The sequence below is a fragment of the Ahaetulla prasina genome, chromosome 2, assembly GCF_028640845.1.
Source record: "Ahaetulla prasina isolate Xishuangbanna chromosome 2, ASM2864084v1, whole genome shotgun sequence".
Classification (NCBI taxonomy): domain Eukaryota; kingdom Metazoa; phylum Chordata; class Lepidosauria; order Squamata; family Colubridae; genus Ahaetulla; species Ahaetulla prasina.
This window is the reverse complement of record NC_080540.1, coordinates 167,196,688-167,212,504: the sequence shown is the minus strand read 5'-3', so window position 1 is coordinate 167,212,504 and position 15,817 is coordinate 167,196,688. Positions and strand designations below refer to the sequence as shown.

Genomic DNA, 15,817 nt, shown 5'->3' with positions numbered 1-15,817 from the left:
TGGCTTGCAGTGCCTCTGCCAGCGGAAACAGAGCTCGGGGGGGGGGGGCTCCTGAGCTCTGTTTTCGCTAGCAGAGGGTTGCAGGAGGCCATCGTAGCCGAAAACAGAGCTTGCAAGGGTCGCAGGAAGCCCTCCTGAGCTCCGTTTTTGCTGGCAGCAGGTTACAGGAAGCTGTTGCCAAAAATGGAGCTCAGGCCTCCACAGGCTCCCCTGACACGAGTGATGTCGAGCTGGCCAGGCCCATCCTGGCCACGCCCACCGCGGCTCCTCGAGGTCAAACACAACCCTGATGCATCCCTCAGTGAAATGGAGTTTGACACCCCTGTTCTAGGCACACCATAAAAATTTGCATGTGGGAACTGAACATGCCAGAGAGCATGTTCCATTTCCTCTCTGGACCATGCCAGGTAAATCTAGGAGTAAATCCTCTGAATTGGGAGGATCTTAAGTGGCATTCCAGATGAGACAGACCTGTTTCGGAATTGGATTACCCTTTGGAACAGCTTCCAGTTCAAAGGACTCATTTCTGGAAACCATTGAATTATTCAGAGCGTGGCATGTTCTGAAAGAGATTTACCATGTGCTTTTTTGGGGGGTGGGGGCAGGGGGGTAGGAGGAGACTGGGACATGCCAAAGCTGTCTGGAGCGTTCTTTTTGCAAATAAGTGAATTCCTGTGCACATCCTTAATGTGCTAGCATTTTTTTAAAGAAATAACATCATTTAATAATAATCAGTCAGTGGTGTATAAGAGATTAAAAAAAGATTCCGAGTGAGCCGGCAGCCAATTGCTTGTGAATCTCAGGCTAAGGCTGAATCTCTGCTATGAATCTGGAATGAATCTTTTCCCCTTGCTCTTTCAGGCCTTTGTTCAAACTACTGTGAAAATAATGGCGTGTGCCATTTGACAGCCTCTGGGACTCAGCAGTGTCGCTGCACAACAAATTATTACGGTGACCGCTGCCAGCATGACAAGTGTGACCGCTGCCTCAAGGGCAAATGCTCCATCAACAAGCAGACTGGCAATGTAACCTGCATGTAAGTAGGTGGGATTTGTTGCGAGAAGTGCCGATGGGTGTGGAAAGAGGAGACCCCAAGTGGTTCGGGGTTGTAGGCAGGGGTGGGCTGCCGGGGGTTCGCAGGGGTTTGGGGGAACCCTTAGCTAAGATTCTGTGCAATTCGGAGAACCCCCAAATCCCACTCTTGGCTGGCCCTGCCCACCCCGCTCCTCCCCTCCCAGTAGTCCCCATGCGGCTGTTTTGGATGCATGTAAATGCAGGGCACGTGCAGAGGCTCGGGGAGAGTGAAAAACGGGCATAATTTCTGACCTCCAGACGGCCTCCAGAGCCTGGGGAGGCCGTTTTAGCCCTCCAAGAGGCTCAAAGAAAGTCTCTGGAGCCCAGGGAGGGCAAAAATGACCCCCCCACCACCACCATGGTGCAGGAGGTGAGTAGGCCACACCTACCATGGCTATGTCGTTCTGGCAATTGGGCAGAGAACCCCTTGCTAAAATTATTGAAGCCCACCCCTGGTTGTAGGGGGAACAGCTGAACCACGTACAGGAAGGGAGGGAGGGGAAATGGCTAGGTCAGTGGGGCTATGTTGAAAGACTGAAAGTCGCGGTAAGAAACCTGGGCTCCATTGACCACGCTTCCCTTTGACTTTTGCAGCTGCCCTGATGGCAAGATGGCCCCCAGCTGTTTGACTTGCAACAACTACTGCATGAATGGAGGGACATGTACCATGAATGCTGAAACTTCCATGCCAGAATGCCAGTGAGTAGGGAGGAAACTTGGAACGAAGGAAGGGACGTGCCCATGTGCTCGAGATAAAAGAAGAGATGATTACCCACCACTTTCCAGAATGATAACGGGGACTGATTTCCCATGTCATCCTGTTTCCCAGTTCTTCTCTGTTTCTATTCTAAGGATATTCTTAGAATAGAATAGAATAGAATAGAATAGAATAGAATAGAATAGAATAGAATAGAATAGAATAGAATAGAATAGAATAGAATAGAATTCTTTATTGGCCAAGTGTGATTGGACACACAAGGAATTTGTCTTGGTGCATATGCTCTCAGTGTACATAAAAGAAAAGATACGTTCATCAAGGTACAACATTTACAGCACAAATGATGGTCAATATATCAATATAAATAGCAGATGGTCTCGTGAGTAGGAAATCCGTAGTGAGTCACAGGGAACAATTAGAAATAAAGAAACCATTTAGAATATTGTCTATTGCCCTATTGCCTTAGATCACCTACAATAGTTGTTAATAGCAACAGCACTTAGACTTATATACCGCTTCGTAGTGCTTTACAGCCCTCTCTAAGTGGTTTACAGAGTCAGCCTATTGCCCCCAATAATCTGGGTCCTCATTTTACCAACTTTTACCGACTTTGGTTTTTGGAACACTGAGTCAGCCTTGAGCTGGTCAAGATCAAACTCCTGACAGTGAGCAGAGTCAGCCTGCAATGCTGCATTCTAGCCACTGTGCCCCCATGGCTCTACATAATTTACGTAAACTACATAATTCATGTCATCCAGCCCTGATTTATTATTCTCTAAGTTAGTTTCATCACAATATTGGTCTTGCCAGCATCTTCCCTGCTCAAAGGAGCTGTCCTATTGGGTTTATCCCGCATCCACCCTACTTAAGTCTTTTGCTTCTCGCTCTACAGGTGTATCTTGAAAATGACTGGGGAGCGTTGTGAGGAATCTCTGAACAGTGGGCAACAAAGCAACCGTAAGTAGAGTGGACAGATGACTGTCGTAGGGACTGATGTGTGTCTGTGTGTGTTGGAAAGGAATATTGGGAGATTGGAGGTCATCTGTTTGTAGAATTTTTTTTTTGATAAAGTTCCAAATCAAGCAGACAATGTGACTCATGGTGTTCCAGTGTCTGAGAGCCTGCCTCCCACTATATTTACATGTGGAACAATCCACTAAGATTATCTATCCAGCTCTGGCGAGATGATAGGAGTATTGTCAACCAGTTTTGGGGGCATTAGCAAAGAATGGTTCCCCTGCAAAAGTTGCCATTGAATTGATTAGGAAGATAACCATAGCCAACGCAGAACAGATAATATTTTCACTAATGGAGGATAATATTTGTAACTCAAGGTTGAAATGAGGGAATCCTTTGTGCTCTCTGAGCTTGCTTGTTTTCTTGCAGGCGTTTCATTACCCTAATAGGTAACATCATCAGTGCTAGTACTGATGATGTTATCTAGTTAGGGTAATGAACCGTCTGCAAGGAAAAACAAGCAAGCTCAGAGAGCACAAAGGATTCCCTCAAAATTTTCACTATTCTCATTCTGGAGCTGTTACGAGTTCTGTAGAGGGCAGAAGAAGTTCAGTACGGAAGGTTGTGAAAATTAAAAGGTATAGACTCCATTGTTACTGCAGCAAAGAGTCTGGTGGGCAGGCAAAGCAATACTGCCACCCCAGCCATTGCCAGATTGAAACCCCATCTCTTCATTATAAGGGAGAAGGAATTCTGTCTATGTACTCCAAGGTGGTTGACTTGTTTCTCCTCTTCCCCAATCTTTGCCGCCTAATAACACGGTAGAGTAAGTCATATTGAAGGTGCGTGGCTCAAATTCATGCTTAGAAGGCCCTTTGCATATGAAGGAAGAACTGGGGGTCTCCCATTTGGAAATGGAGAGGAATATACTCTCTCAGATGGTTATCTATTGCTGTCATCATTTGGCAGGGGGAAAAAAGCAATATCAAGAGACATATATAAAGAGAAGGTAACGTGGCGCATGTGTCCAGAACAGAGGTGAATGTTTTCTATGTTTCAAAGACAACCAACATCTCCCTATTTTTTTCTAGGAACTGTGTCGATCGTCATTCCAATTCTGCTGCTGCTGCTCCTAATGCTAGCTGCTGGTGCTGTGGTTTGGTACAAAAAGCGGATTAAAGGGTAAGCTTGGGCCTTCCAAAACAATGAATGCAGATGGTCTAAGAAGTCCTCTATAACTACCGTAATACAGACTGGGTTTCTATCCTTAAATACTGGATTGCTTATTTATTTATATGAGCCAGCTTTTAGACAGATGCAAGCCCTTCTCGGCAAAGGGTCAGCCTTGATTATGTCTGCGATCCAGTCTGTTGCACTTCTGTTCTCACCTATGACACCTTTCGCCTTGGGTCAATAATTCCTTTTCAGGTGCCAAACTGGATTGAAGTATCTTGTACTACGGTATATGGTAGATTCATAATATTAGTATCTAGATTGTCCCCGGAGGAAATGGATGGAGAAGGTGTATTTTTTGCATACTTAAATCTTAATCTTCTGCCAAATGCATGGATCTTTGGCTTCAAACAAGTACTTGGATACCTTAAGACTGGGATACCTTAAGAGGAAGCCACTGAAATATTTATATTTTTATATAATTTTAGATAGATAGATAGATAGATAGATAGATAGATAGATAGATAGATAGATAGATAGATAGATAGATAGATAGATAGATAAATGTAGATACCAGTAGAGAGAGAGATATGTAGATAGATAGATAGATAGATAGATAGATAGATAGATAGATAGATAGATAGATAGATAGATAGATAGATAGATAGATAGATAGATAAATGTAGATACCAGTAGAGAGAGATATATGTAGATAGATAGATAGATAGATAGATGATAGATAGATAGATAGATAGATGATAGATAGATAGATAGATAGATAGATAGATGTTGATATATAGTTTTATACACAAGACACACACACACACACGGGTAAAGGTTTCCCTGTCCAGTTATGTCTGACTCTAGGGCACAGTGCTCATCTCCGTTTCTTGGCTGAGGGAGCCAGTGTTGTCTGAAGACATGTTCTGTGGTCATGTGGCCAACATGTTTATATGCCAAAGGTGCATGGAGCACTATTACTTTCCACCTAAGTTATTAATCTACTCACATTTGCATGCTTTCAAACTGCTAGGTGGGCAGGAGCTGGAGCGAGGAACGGGCACTCACCCCCTTGCATGGTGCTTGGGTCTCGAACCTGGGCTGTCAGCTTTCCATCTGACAAGCTCAGCGTCTTTAACCGCTGAGCCATCGTATCCCCTATATCCAGATTACCTTACAACTAAACTCTTCTGCATTAACCGATGTTACATCCTCCCATATTATATGCATAAAAGTTATTCTGAGGGCCAAACTACATTTTACAAATAACACCTTGGATTCCAGTTGCCTGTGTTTATAAAACTGGGTAGGTAGAGATATTTCCATGTCCTTACGCAGCAATTTCCAGTGAACACACAACATTTTTCCTCAGGGAGGATACTTACAGCGCAAAATCAATACATGCAGAAGACATTAAGGATCCTATCCTTTTACACCCGTTCCTCAACAAACACAACAAGCACAATCGCCGAGGTAGTGCATAATTCTGCCCCACCTCCCTAACATTTGCAGTTCAGGTCTTACTCAGTAATGCTGCATTGCCGGATGTTTGCATCAATGCCCATCCATGGGTTTGACCCCCATTCATCCCTGCTGTGTCTCTCATTCAGGGCCAAAGGTTTTCAGCACCAGCGCATGACCAACGGAGCCATGAATGTGGAGATTGGCAATCCCACCTACAAGATGTATGAGGGGGACCCCGACGCAGATGATGTAGGGGAGCTGCTAGATGCCGACTTTGCTCTGGATCCTGATAAGGTTTGGAAAGAGGAAGTGGGACCCCAGACTGCACAAAGTTGTTGTGCACCATCATTATTACATGAGAATCTTGCGCCTGGAAAAGCTGCATTACCCAATCTATAGTTACACATGTTGATGATAATTTAAACAGGTAGCCCTCGACATACAACAGTTCATTTAGTGAGCACTCAAAGTTACAACGGCACAGAAACAGAAATGACTTCTTTGACCGTTTTTTTTCATACGACCGTTGTGGCATTCCCATGGTCACGTGATCAAAATCCAGACACTTAGCAACTGATTCATATTTATGACAGGTGCATTGTCCCGGGGTCATGTGATCCCCTTTTGTGACAAGCGAAGTCAATAGGGAAGCCAGGCTTGTTCACTTAACAACCTGGTTAGTTACTTAACAACTGCAGTGATTTAGTTAACAACTGTGGCAAGAAAAGTCGTGAAATGGAGCAAACTTGACAAATGTCTCACTTAGCAAACGGAAATTTGGGGCTCAATTATAGTCATAAGTCGAGAACTACCTATATAACTGATACTAATATCCAAATACAACTGCACATTTTGTGACATGAGCACAACAGTTCCCTTCCTATCCCAAGGTCTTCATGGATTAAAACGGTGACCCTTGAAGACAGAGATCAAGTGCCATTTATGTGAATTTTTTTTTACACAGTGATTTTGTGCGTGTTGGAAAATAGATAGCCCTCTTTTCCAAGGGAGGCAACCAGATGTAGTGTGGAACACCCATTAACTTTGACCAAAGCCTGAGTTTTGGATTGTGAGGGTCTCCCCTTCATTGAAATGACCCATGCCATCTCTCCAGGCATTATTACTGTTAAGCAATAATTGATTGGTTTTCCTTTTCACTGAGTGTTGTATGCCGCTCTTTGGTGGGAGGGGCAGCTCAACTTAAGTGGTAAATAAATAAAAAGGATGCACAAATTTCAGAAACCATTTGGAATAAGTCAGGGGTGAAATCCAGCAGGTTCTGACGGGTTCTGGAGAACCGGTAGCGGAAATTTTGAGTAGTTTGGAGAACCGGCAAATACCACCTCTGGCTGGCCCCAGAGTAGGGTGGGAATGGGGATTTTGCAATATCCTTCCGTCAGGAGTGGGGAGGGAATGGGGATTTTGCAGTACCCTTCCCCTGCCACATCCACCAAGCCACACCCACCAAGCCATACCCTCAGAACCGGTAGTAAAAAAAATTGGATTTCACCACTGGAATAAATGCTTCTGAATGCTCATAAGCACAGCACTTCTCTGCTGTTCATGAAAGCAGCCCCATTTTTGTCAGACCTCTTGATGTCAGAGCGTCACCAGCTAGAAGCTGCCTTTTTAAAAAACAGGTATTATGGGGAAGCCTGAAAGAAATAATGTCCCACCCCCATGAGTACAGAAAGGTGCCAAACCTTTTTAAAGCCACGCTAGTTGTTGTCATACTGTGGTGAGAAGGAAGGGGACAACAGTCTCTGAGATAGTGATGATGCTGGGGATAGTGTAAAGATGAAGTATCAGAGAAGCTGGCTTTGTCCTTCCCCCCGCCATCTTCTTACTCTCTCTTTTTCTCTTTCTCTCCTCTAGCCCACAAACTTCACAAACCCAGTGTACGCCACACTCTACATGGGTGCCCACAACAGCCGCAATTCACTAGCCAGCACAGACGAAAAGCGGGAGCTGCTGTCAAGAGGTGCAGATGATGATCTTGGCAACCCCCTGGCATAAGGAATGGGGGAATGGGCCATCAGCCCTAGACAGAGACCAGATGGAAAGAGACCAGATGGGGAGGGAGCAAGAGATACTGTATAAATGTACAAATGAAGGATTATTACTTTTATATGTGAGCAGTATTATTACCTGTATATTCCCTTTCATCTACCAGCCGTTGAATCTCTTGTCACTGGACTCGGGGGGGTGATTGAAGTTAAGGCAATGTAGGGAATAGGGGGAGAATTGTAAGAAGACCCCACTTTAGGTTAAAGGGCTGGATCTTTTTGCTTGCTGCACAAAACAATCCACTTCTGCTTCTTCTGCAGGCAGCTTTAGGTTGCTAGCCTTTTTAAAGTTTTGCAATAGTTTCCCACCCTTCTCAGGATGCTGTCTGATGAATCAAGGGGCATATTTCGGGAAGACTTTCTCTTGCCAGATGTTGGAGATGAACCATCTTGAAAAGTGCATGTTTTGACACCTGTAGGGAAGGGGAACGTCTTCCTTCCTTCTCGTGCACACGGAAACTTGGTTTCACTGAACGTGGATCACAATGTTGACAATATAGCTCAATGTAGGTTTGTTGGACAAGAGGTACCCATGACGGACACACCAGTGATCCTTTAAATCTGGGGCACTGGGGGACCATGGTTTTTTTAGTTTGCTCATTTTCATTTGCCCCTAACGTGCAAGGGCAACATGAGTATTATTTTTTCCCCCCTCCCTCCGCAGACTGATCCATTTGGGAAGAACATGGGGAGTGGGTCAGTCAGTAGCTGCACATCCATTACACACTTTTGGGTTGGAGAAAAATCCCAGAGTAACCTGTGGATGTAACCTACTGTATGTGAACTCATCCCTTGCGAAAATTTAAGGTGTTTTCCCCAAAGGAACCTTCAAATTCTTGTTCTGTTTTGTGATTCCTCTTAAAAAAAAACAAAAAACAACAACAACAAAGAAGCCTTATATCAGAATGTCTTAAGGAGCAGATTTCTCTGCAGTGCGCAGATGTGGCAATAGTTTCTCCTGGCCTGCTTCTCCTTCCCCCTTCGTGCAGCAGTTCCATTTGCTCAGTGAGCAAAAGGACCGGATTCTTAATTTGACCATTTGTCATTTAAAAAAAACAACAACAGCAAACCAACCCTTCAACATTTCCTTTCTGTGTTCCATCAGGTCCTCGCAGATCACCCGAAAGTCCGCAAAAGGACCTTTGGCTACCTAAGAATTGAATTAAAGAACCACTGGTGTAAAATGTTCTTCCCATCAAGTGCATTCTTATTTTTTTTTCCCCAATAGTTTTTCCTGTGTATTTCCAACAATGGCCTTTTCTCTCACAGCACCCAGCCAGTCTAATCTTCTCTTTGCAACGCCTTAATCATTTTTTCTACCAGTATGATTTTAATCTACTCTTATCCCATCAGCCACCACCCAAACTGGTTTTCTCGTATCTTTTCACCTTTCCACTAATCCCTCCCCCAAAAGCATTTTATTTCCAGAAATCGTATTCTTTTTGGAGAATTATTACTTTGACTCTATCTCACTTTATTTTAGTGTCCATGTCTTAAGACTAAGCAGAGTTTACAAATTGTGAATTGCAACAAAGGTCCCGTTTCTTCCCCCCCACCTTTTCTGACCTTCCCCCCCTCCTCCCTCCATCACCACGATTTCCATCATTCCTATTTCTGGAAAGAGGTTCAAATGTTATTTCAACTTTCATTTCTTTCCAACCTTTTTTTTTTTTTAAGATGAAATCAGATCAGAAGTAAATAAGATGAACTAGCTTTTATAGTAGAAATTACACGCATGTAGGGGGGAGGGAAGGAGGTCTCCTCAGCATTTTTTTTCCCTGGGAAGGGGGCCCAAATGTTTTAATAATTTTTGCCAGATTACTTTACAACTAAAAACAAAACATTAAAAATAAAAAACAGATATTGTTATAAATAAAAATTTTAAAAACTAACGCTTTTAAATATTTCTTCTTTATTTCATTTGGGGTTGATTTTATTCCATGGGAAATTGAAAATTCTGAACCGTTTTGTCATGTGTAACCTAAACAACGTTTATGGTTTATGGTTTATGGTTAGTAACCTAACCATAAGAAAGGCTGAGCGCCAAAGAATTGAGGCCTTTGAACTCTGGTGCTGGAAAAGACTCCTGCGAGTCCCTTAGACTGCAAAGCGAACAAACAAGTCAGTCCTAGAGGAGATCAACCCTGACTGCTCTTTAGAAGGCCTGAAGATCCTGAAGATGAAACTGAAATACTTTGGCCACCTAATGAGAAAGAAGGACTCACTGGAGAAGAGCCTAATGCTGGGAAAGATTGAGGGCAAAAGAAGAAAGGGACGACAGAGAACAAGGTGGCTGGATGGAGTTACTGAAGCAGCAGTAGGCATGAGTTTAAATGTACTCCAGAGGATGGTAGAGGACAGGAAGGTCTGGAGGAACGTTGTCCATGGGATCGCGATGGGTCGGACACGACTTCGCAACTAACAGCAACAAACCTAAACAACAGGAGAGCCAACTTGGTCTGGTAGTTAAAGAACCAGGCTAGAGACTGGGAGAGATGGTGAGTTCTAGCCCCACCTCAGACACAAAACCAGATAGGTGACCAGTCACTCACTCTTAGCCCTAAGAAGGAGGCAAGGACAAACCACTTATGAAAAACTTGCTAAAAAAACTGCAGGGACTTTGTTCAACAGCCACTAAGAGTCAACTTGAAGGCACCAAAACAAAAAACAAACCCAACTAAAGAGCAGATGAACCTATCTCAGCAAAGCAAGAGGTCTGGGCAGCCTCAGCCTAGGAAAAGACCTTTCCAAAGTTTTGCTCTGCTTCAATTTGGTATCAGGCAGGCAGAGAAATCACCTTCCCAATTTTCCTATCCTTTTTCTTGAGTTGAGATTTAAACCACTTGCTGTAATCTTTTCTCCCTCTCCAAAACTGTTTAGAGAAGCTTTTTTAGGTTATAAAGGTTACTTTGTTGGGGTAATATGGGATGGAATCTAGACTGAGAAGTCAGAAAGTATTCCAGAAAATGACAAGCCCCTTCTGCACTGTTGGCCATAATACACATCCATACACACACACACACACGTACATGCAGTTACTATCAATCAGGAGTCTCTAGCTTTGATTAATAGCATTCTTCCTCAACTTGGTGTCTTGTGTGTAGAGAAGCCACAATTCCCAGAATCCCCTATCTAGTATAACAAACATACCTGGAGATTGATGAAGGCTGTTTCACAGAACTTTGATTTCTTCTAAAGATGGTATCCCCAAAGATAGTGGAATGTTCAAAACAGCTTTTACGAAGCTTCATATTACCTCATCTTAAGGTTGGATGGAGTATCCCAATAAACTGTCAATATTTCCCCCCTTTTTAGCATCAGATTCTATGAGTGATTGTAAGGACAAGAAGCCAATTGTAAAATGACCACTCGAGCAACCGCAGCTGAAATTCCTACTATAGCTCTACGAAATGCAGGACTTCCTTCTGCATCTCGCCAGCTTGGCTTGAAATCTCCACCCTGCTAGTCTATCAATATTCATTTTAACAGGCATTGCATTTTTTCCCTTTATCTCTCTTAACAACCCCATCACTTGCTTTAGATAAAATTAGATCCCTATCGTAAGGCGGGGAGGGGGTAGTTAGGAAGGGCAAAGTTGAGGGAAAAATTCTTCCATTGGCTACCACAGCTCACTTGGATGAAACTGTGATGGTGTGAAGATCACAAAAGGAATTTTGTTACAAAATGTAACATCTTAGCCATATTCCTGTTGGACTCCTTAAAATGAGGTCTTAAAAAACCCTCTAAAGTCCCTTCCAGCCCAGTGATTCCCTGATTATGTTCATGATGCATTCCTCCATTTCTAAATTTATTCTAGAGTTTTCTACTTTTGAACTAAATCTTGATAAATATGGACCCATGTTTTTGATTCACACACACCCTCCCGATGTTTCCTCTATTTTGCATGAGTTTTATGGAGGATCAACATGATTTGAATCTCCATATTGGTCACCAGATGGCACCAACAACTTCAGATAAAGATTGTGCAGACCAAAGCTGAGCCTAATAGGAAATTAAAGTTTACGATTGCCTTGTTGAAAATAAAATCCTTATGTACAATATCCCCACAACAAAGAATTTTCCAATTGAGCCAGATTTCTTAAATCTGTGCCAAACTCTTTCATTTTATGAGTGGTTAGTTTTGGTTTCTTTGAAAAAGAAAATCTCTCCACTCAAAACAACCATACTGAATCTATATGGCACTCCAATTTTCAATTTTGCAATGATGACATCCAAAATAAGAGGGGTTTGAGCAAGGACTCTTCTGTGAGGGCTTCCCTACAAATGGTAAGATGGTCATGTACACACAATCCACTTCCAGTCTTAGGGAATGAGGAAGACAGCATCTCAGGTAGACGTGTCCAAATAAGCTTGACTTCTGCAGTAAAATCTAGGACCTCACTGATCCAGAAGTTGTCAAAGTTGGTCACTTTGCCATGCCTCATTACCTGGCATTGTATGTGTTGCCATCTTGGGGATTTGATTGTTCTCCATGTGGAGAATATGACCTCCAAGTTGGAGACAAATTAAGGAATGGACAAAATGATGTCAGTGAAAGCACTCTCATTACTAAATAATAATCTCAGGAAAAAATGAGGCTAGAATAATCTGTTCTCAACACTCCCAAAGGAGTGTTGGATTTTTAATTGTCAAAATGGTGCAGTTGATTTAACATCCTAATCCTTTACCATCTTCTAATCCAAGCCCAAACCAGGTTTCAATCTGCATAATCTGCCTTTTGCAGGCTACTCAGGTCCACTGAGAAGATTCTTCCCACATGCTTCTAAATCGTCATTAGAAATATACCTCTAGACTACAAGCCCATCCACGTAACAAAATTTTTATCCTTCCATTTTTCTCCTCTCTTCTCACAATCTGCATATGCTGTAAATGCTTAATACACCTCAATCCTTACCCAGACCTTTTCTTAGCATATAAAATCCCCAACTTTCCTCATACAATCTCTGGCAGTGATCCCACGCTTAATATGTATATTTAGAGATTTGCCTTACCATTTCTGAACCTACAAATTCCCCAGAGACAACCCTGTTTTTATTCTCTCAACACCTACAACAAATCTCAAGATTACAGTTCACAAATTCCCAGACTAGAAGAGCAGAGCTGCCTTCATATGATCAGATTATTTCTTTCTGTGCCCTCAGTTTTGGCTGACAGTGTTAAATAATAGAACATTAAAAGAAAAAAAAATGAGTAATTGGGTTCACTGATAACCTATGATTCCATCAAAAAGGTTTGCAATTCTGTCAACAGGCTGACTACACACATCTGCAGGTTTGGTGGGGTGGGAAGAAAACTCAACAGATGCTTTTCATTGTTGCTTTAATGGTTTGTTGAAAAATTAGAAAGGACTAGTATCACAGAATATGCTAATCGCAGATGAGAAACCACAGGCAGAGATAAAGCAAAATGACACCATAACTTAATTCAGAGAGGGATAAACCATGAGTTACTGTATGTGTGCACTGCAGTGCTCCCTAATATGTATCAATTTTGTAGAAACTGTGCAGAACCGATTTTGTAGAACCCAAAGACCTGGAGTAAGCAAGACTAGAGTTAAAGGATGAAATTGTTGGTAACTTAATTGATGTTTTGGAAATGTTCAAAGAATGAATTCGGTGCCCTAAACCTTGAAGCTTAAGAATAGAATAGAATAGAATAGAATTGAATTGAATTGAATTGAATTGAATTGAATTTTTTATTGGCCAAGTGTAATTGGACTTTGTCTTGGTGCATACGCTCTCAGTGTACATAAAAGAAAAGATACCTTCATCAAGGTACAACACTTACAACACTTCATGATAGTCATAGGGTACAAATTTATTTATTTATTTATTTATTTTTCAAATTTATATACCGCCCTATCTCCCTAAGGACTCAGGGCGGTTCACAGGCAGTTAAAATACATATAAATACAAATTAAAAAACAACAATTAAAAAACTTATTCTATTGCCGAATTTAAAAAACAATATAAATAATAAAAAAAACCTTAAAACCAATAACTTTAAAATCTAATCCAGTCCCGCGCAGATGAATAAGTGCGTTTTAAGCTCGCGACGAAAGGTTCGGAGGTCCGGAAGTTGACGAAGTCCTGGGGGGAGTTCGTTCCAGAGGGTGGGAGCCCCCACAGAGAAGGCCCTTCCTGGTGTCGCCAGACGGCACTGCCTAGCTGACGGCACCCTGAGGAGTCCCTCTGTGGGAGCGCACGGTCGGTGAGAGGTATTTGGTAGCAGTAGGCGGTCCCGTAAATAGCCCGCCCTATGCCATGGAGCGCTTTAAAGATTGTCACCAACACCTTGAAGCGCACCCGAAGGCCACAGGTAGCCAGTGCAGTCTGCGAGGATAGGTACACGGGAGCCCCGAGGCTCCTCTATCACCCGCAGCCGCGTTCTGGACCAACTGAAGCCTCCGGGTGCCCCTCAAGGGGAGCCCCATGTAGAGAGCATTGCAGTAATCCAGGCGAGATGTCACGAGGGCGTGAGTGACCGTGCATAAGGCATCCCGGTCTAGAAAGGGGCGCAACTGGCGCACCAGGCGAACCTGATGGAAAGCTCTCCTGGAGACGGCCACAAATGGTCTTCAAAAGACAGCCGCTCATCCAGGAGAACGCCCAGATTGCGCACCCTCTCCATCGGGCCAATGACTCGCCCCAACAGTCAGCCGAGGACTCAGCTGACTGTACCGGGATGCCGCATCCACAGCCACTCAGTCTTGGAGGATTGAGCTGGAGCCTGTCTCTCCCCATCCAGACCCTTCCGGTCTCCAAACACCGGGACAGCACTGCGATAGCTTCATTGGGGTGGCCCGGTGTGGAAAAGTACAGCTGGGTGTCATCAGCGTACAGCTGGTACCTCACACCGAAGCCACTGATGATCTCACCCAGCGGCTTCATATAGATGTTGAACAGGAGGGGCGGGAGAATCGAAACCCGGCGGCACCCCACAAGTGAGGCGCCCCGGGGCCGACCTCTGCCCCCCTGTCAACACCGTCTGCGACCGGTCGGAGAGATAGGAGGAGAACCACCGATAAACGGTGCCTCCCACTCCCAATCCCCCCAACCGGCGCAGCAAGATACCATGGTCGATGGTATCGAAAGCCGCTGAGAGGTCTAATAGGACCAGGGCAGAGGAACAACCTCATCCCTGGCCCTCCAGAGATCATCCACCAACGCGACCAAAGCCGTCTCCGTGCTGTAACCGGGCCGGAAACCGACTGGAACGGGTCTAGATAGACAGTTTCATCCAGGTGCAGAGGAAACTGATATGCCACCATATTCTCTACAACCTTCGCCGGCGGGTTGGAGACCGGACGATAATTACCTAAGACAGCCGGGTCCAGGAGGGCTTCTTGAGGAGGGCCTCACCACCGCCTCTTTCAAGGCGGCCGGAAAGACTCCTCCAACAAGGAGGCACTCAGAATCGCCTGAGCCAGCCTCGTGTCACCTCCTGAGTGGCCAGCACCAGCCAGGAGGCACGGGTCCAGTAAACACGTGGTGGCATTCAGCCTATCCAACAACCTGTCCATGTCCTCGGGAGCCACAGGGTCAAACTCATCCCAACAAATGTCACCAAGACCACCCTCAGACGCCTCATCTGAATCGCCGCAATATTGGTCTAGACCGTCTCGGCTGAACGATTTAATCGTATAGATAACCGTTAAACTCCTCAGCACGTCCCTGCAACGGGTCATCCCGCCCCCCCTGGTGAAGGAGGGAACAGGTCACCCGAAAAAGGGCGGCTGGGCGGTTATCTGCCGACGCAATGAGGGAGGAGGCGAGCAACGCCGCTTCCTCAGTGCCACTAGGTAGGTCCTAGTATAGGACCCAACTAGTGTCCGATCAGCTTCTAAACGGCTAGACCTCCAGGAGCTCTCTAGGCGCCTTCTCCGCGTTTCATCCCCTCAGCTCCTCGGAGAACCAAGGAGCCGGTTGGGATCTGCGCCGGGTCAGAGGTCGCAGAGGCACGACACGGTCTAGCCCCAGCCGCAGCCCGTTGCCAGGCTGCGGCTAGTTCCTCTGCCGTGCTGTGAGCCAGACCCTCAGGAAGTGGCCCAAGCTCCGTCCGGAACCTCTCCGGGTCCATCAGGTGCCTGGGACGGAACCAACGTTGTGGTTCCGTCTCCCTGCGGTGTTGAGTGGCGGTCAGAAAGTCCAGGCGAAGGAGAGAGTGATCTGACCATGACAAAGGTTCTATGACTACATCTCTCAAATCCAGATCCTTCAGCCACTGACCAGAGATAAAAATAAGATCCAGAGTGCCACCCCCGATGTGAGTGGGGCCATCAACTACTTGAGTCAGGTCCAAGGCCGTCATGGAAGCCATGAACTCCCGAGCCACTGTCGATGAC

The 15,817-nt window shown here is 44.7% G+C and overlaps 1 protein-coding gene across 3 annotated transcripts in view; it reads left to right on the top strand.

Annotated features, from left to right (window-relative positions):
• LRP1 (LDL receptor related protein 1) overlaps nucleotides 1–9,344 on the top strand; it is a 385,724-nt gene extending 376,380 nt beyond the window's left edge. For all 3 annotated transcript variants that reach the window (XM_058173442.1, XM_058173441.1, XM_058173440.1), the window contains 6 exons: nucleotides 862–1,036; nucleotides 1,669–1,773; nucleotides 2,685–2,749; nucleotides 3,841–3,931; nucleotides 5,533–5,680; nucleotides 7,262–9,344. In XM_058173442.1, the coding sequence (XP_058029425.1) occupies nucleotides 862–1,036; nucleotides 1,669–1,773; nucleotides 2,685–2,749; nucleotides 3,841–3,931; nucleotides 5,533–5,680; nucleotides 7,262–7,402 (725 nt within the window). In that variant the 3' untranslated portion in view covers nucleotides 7,403–9,344. The remainder of the gene's footprint in view (nucleotides 1–861; nucleotides 1,037–1,668; nucleotides 1,774–2,684; nucleotides 2,750–3,840; nucleotides 3,932–5,532; nucleotides 5,681–7,261) is intronic.
• Nucleotides 9,345–15,817: the final 6,473 nt, after the last annotated feature.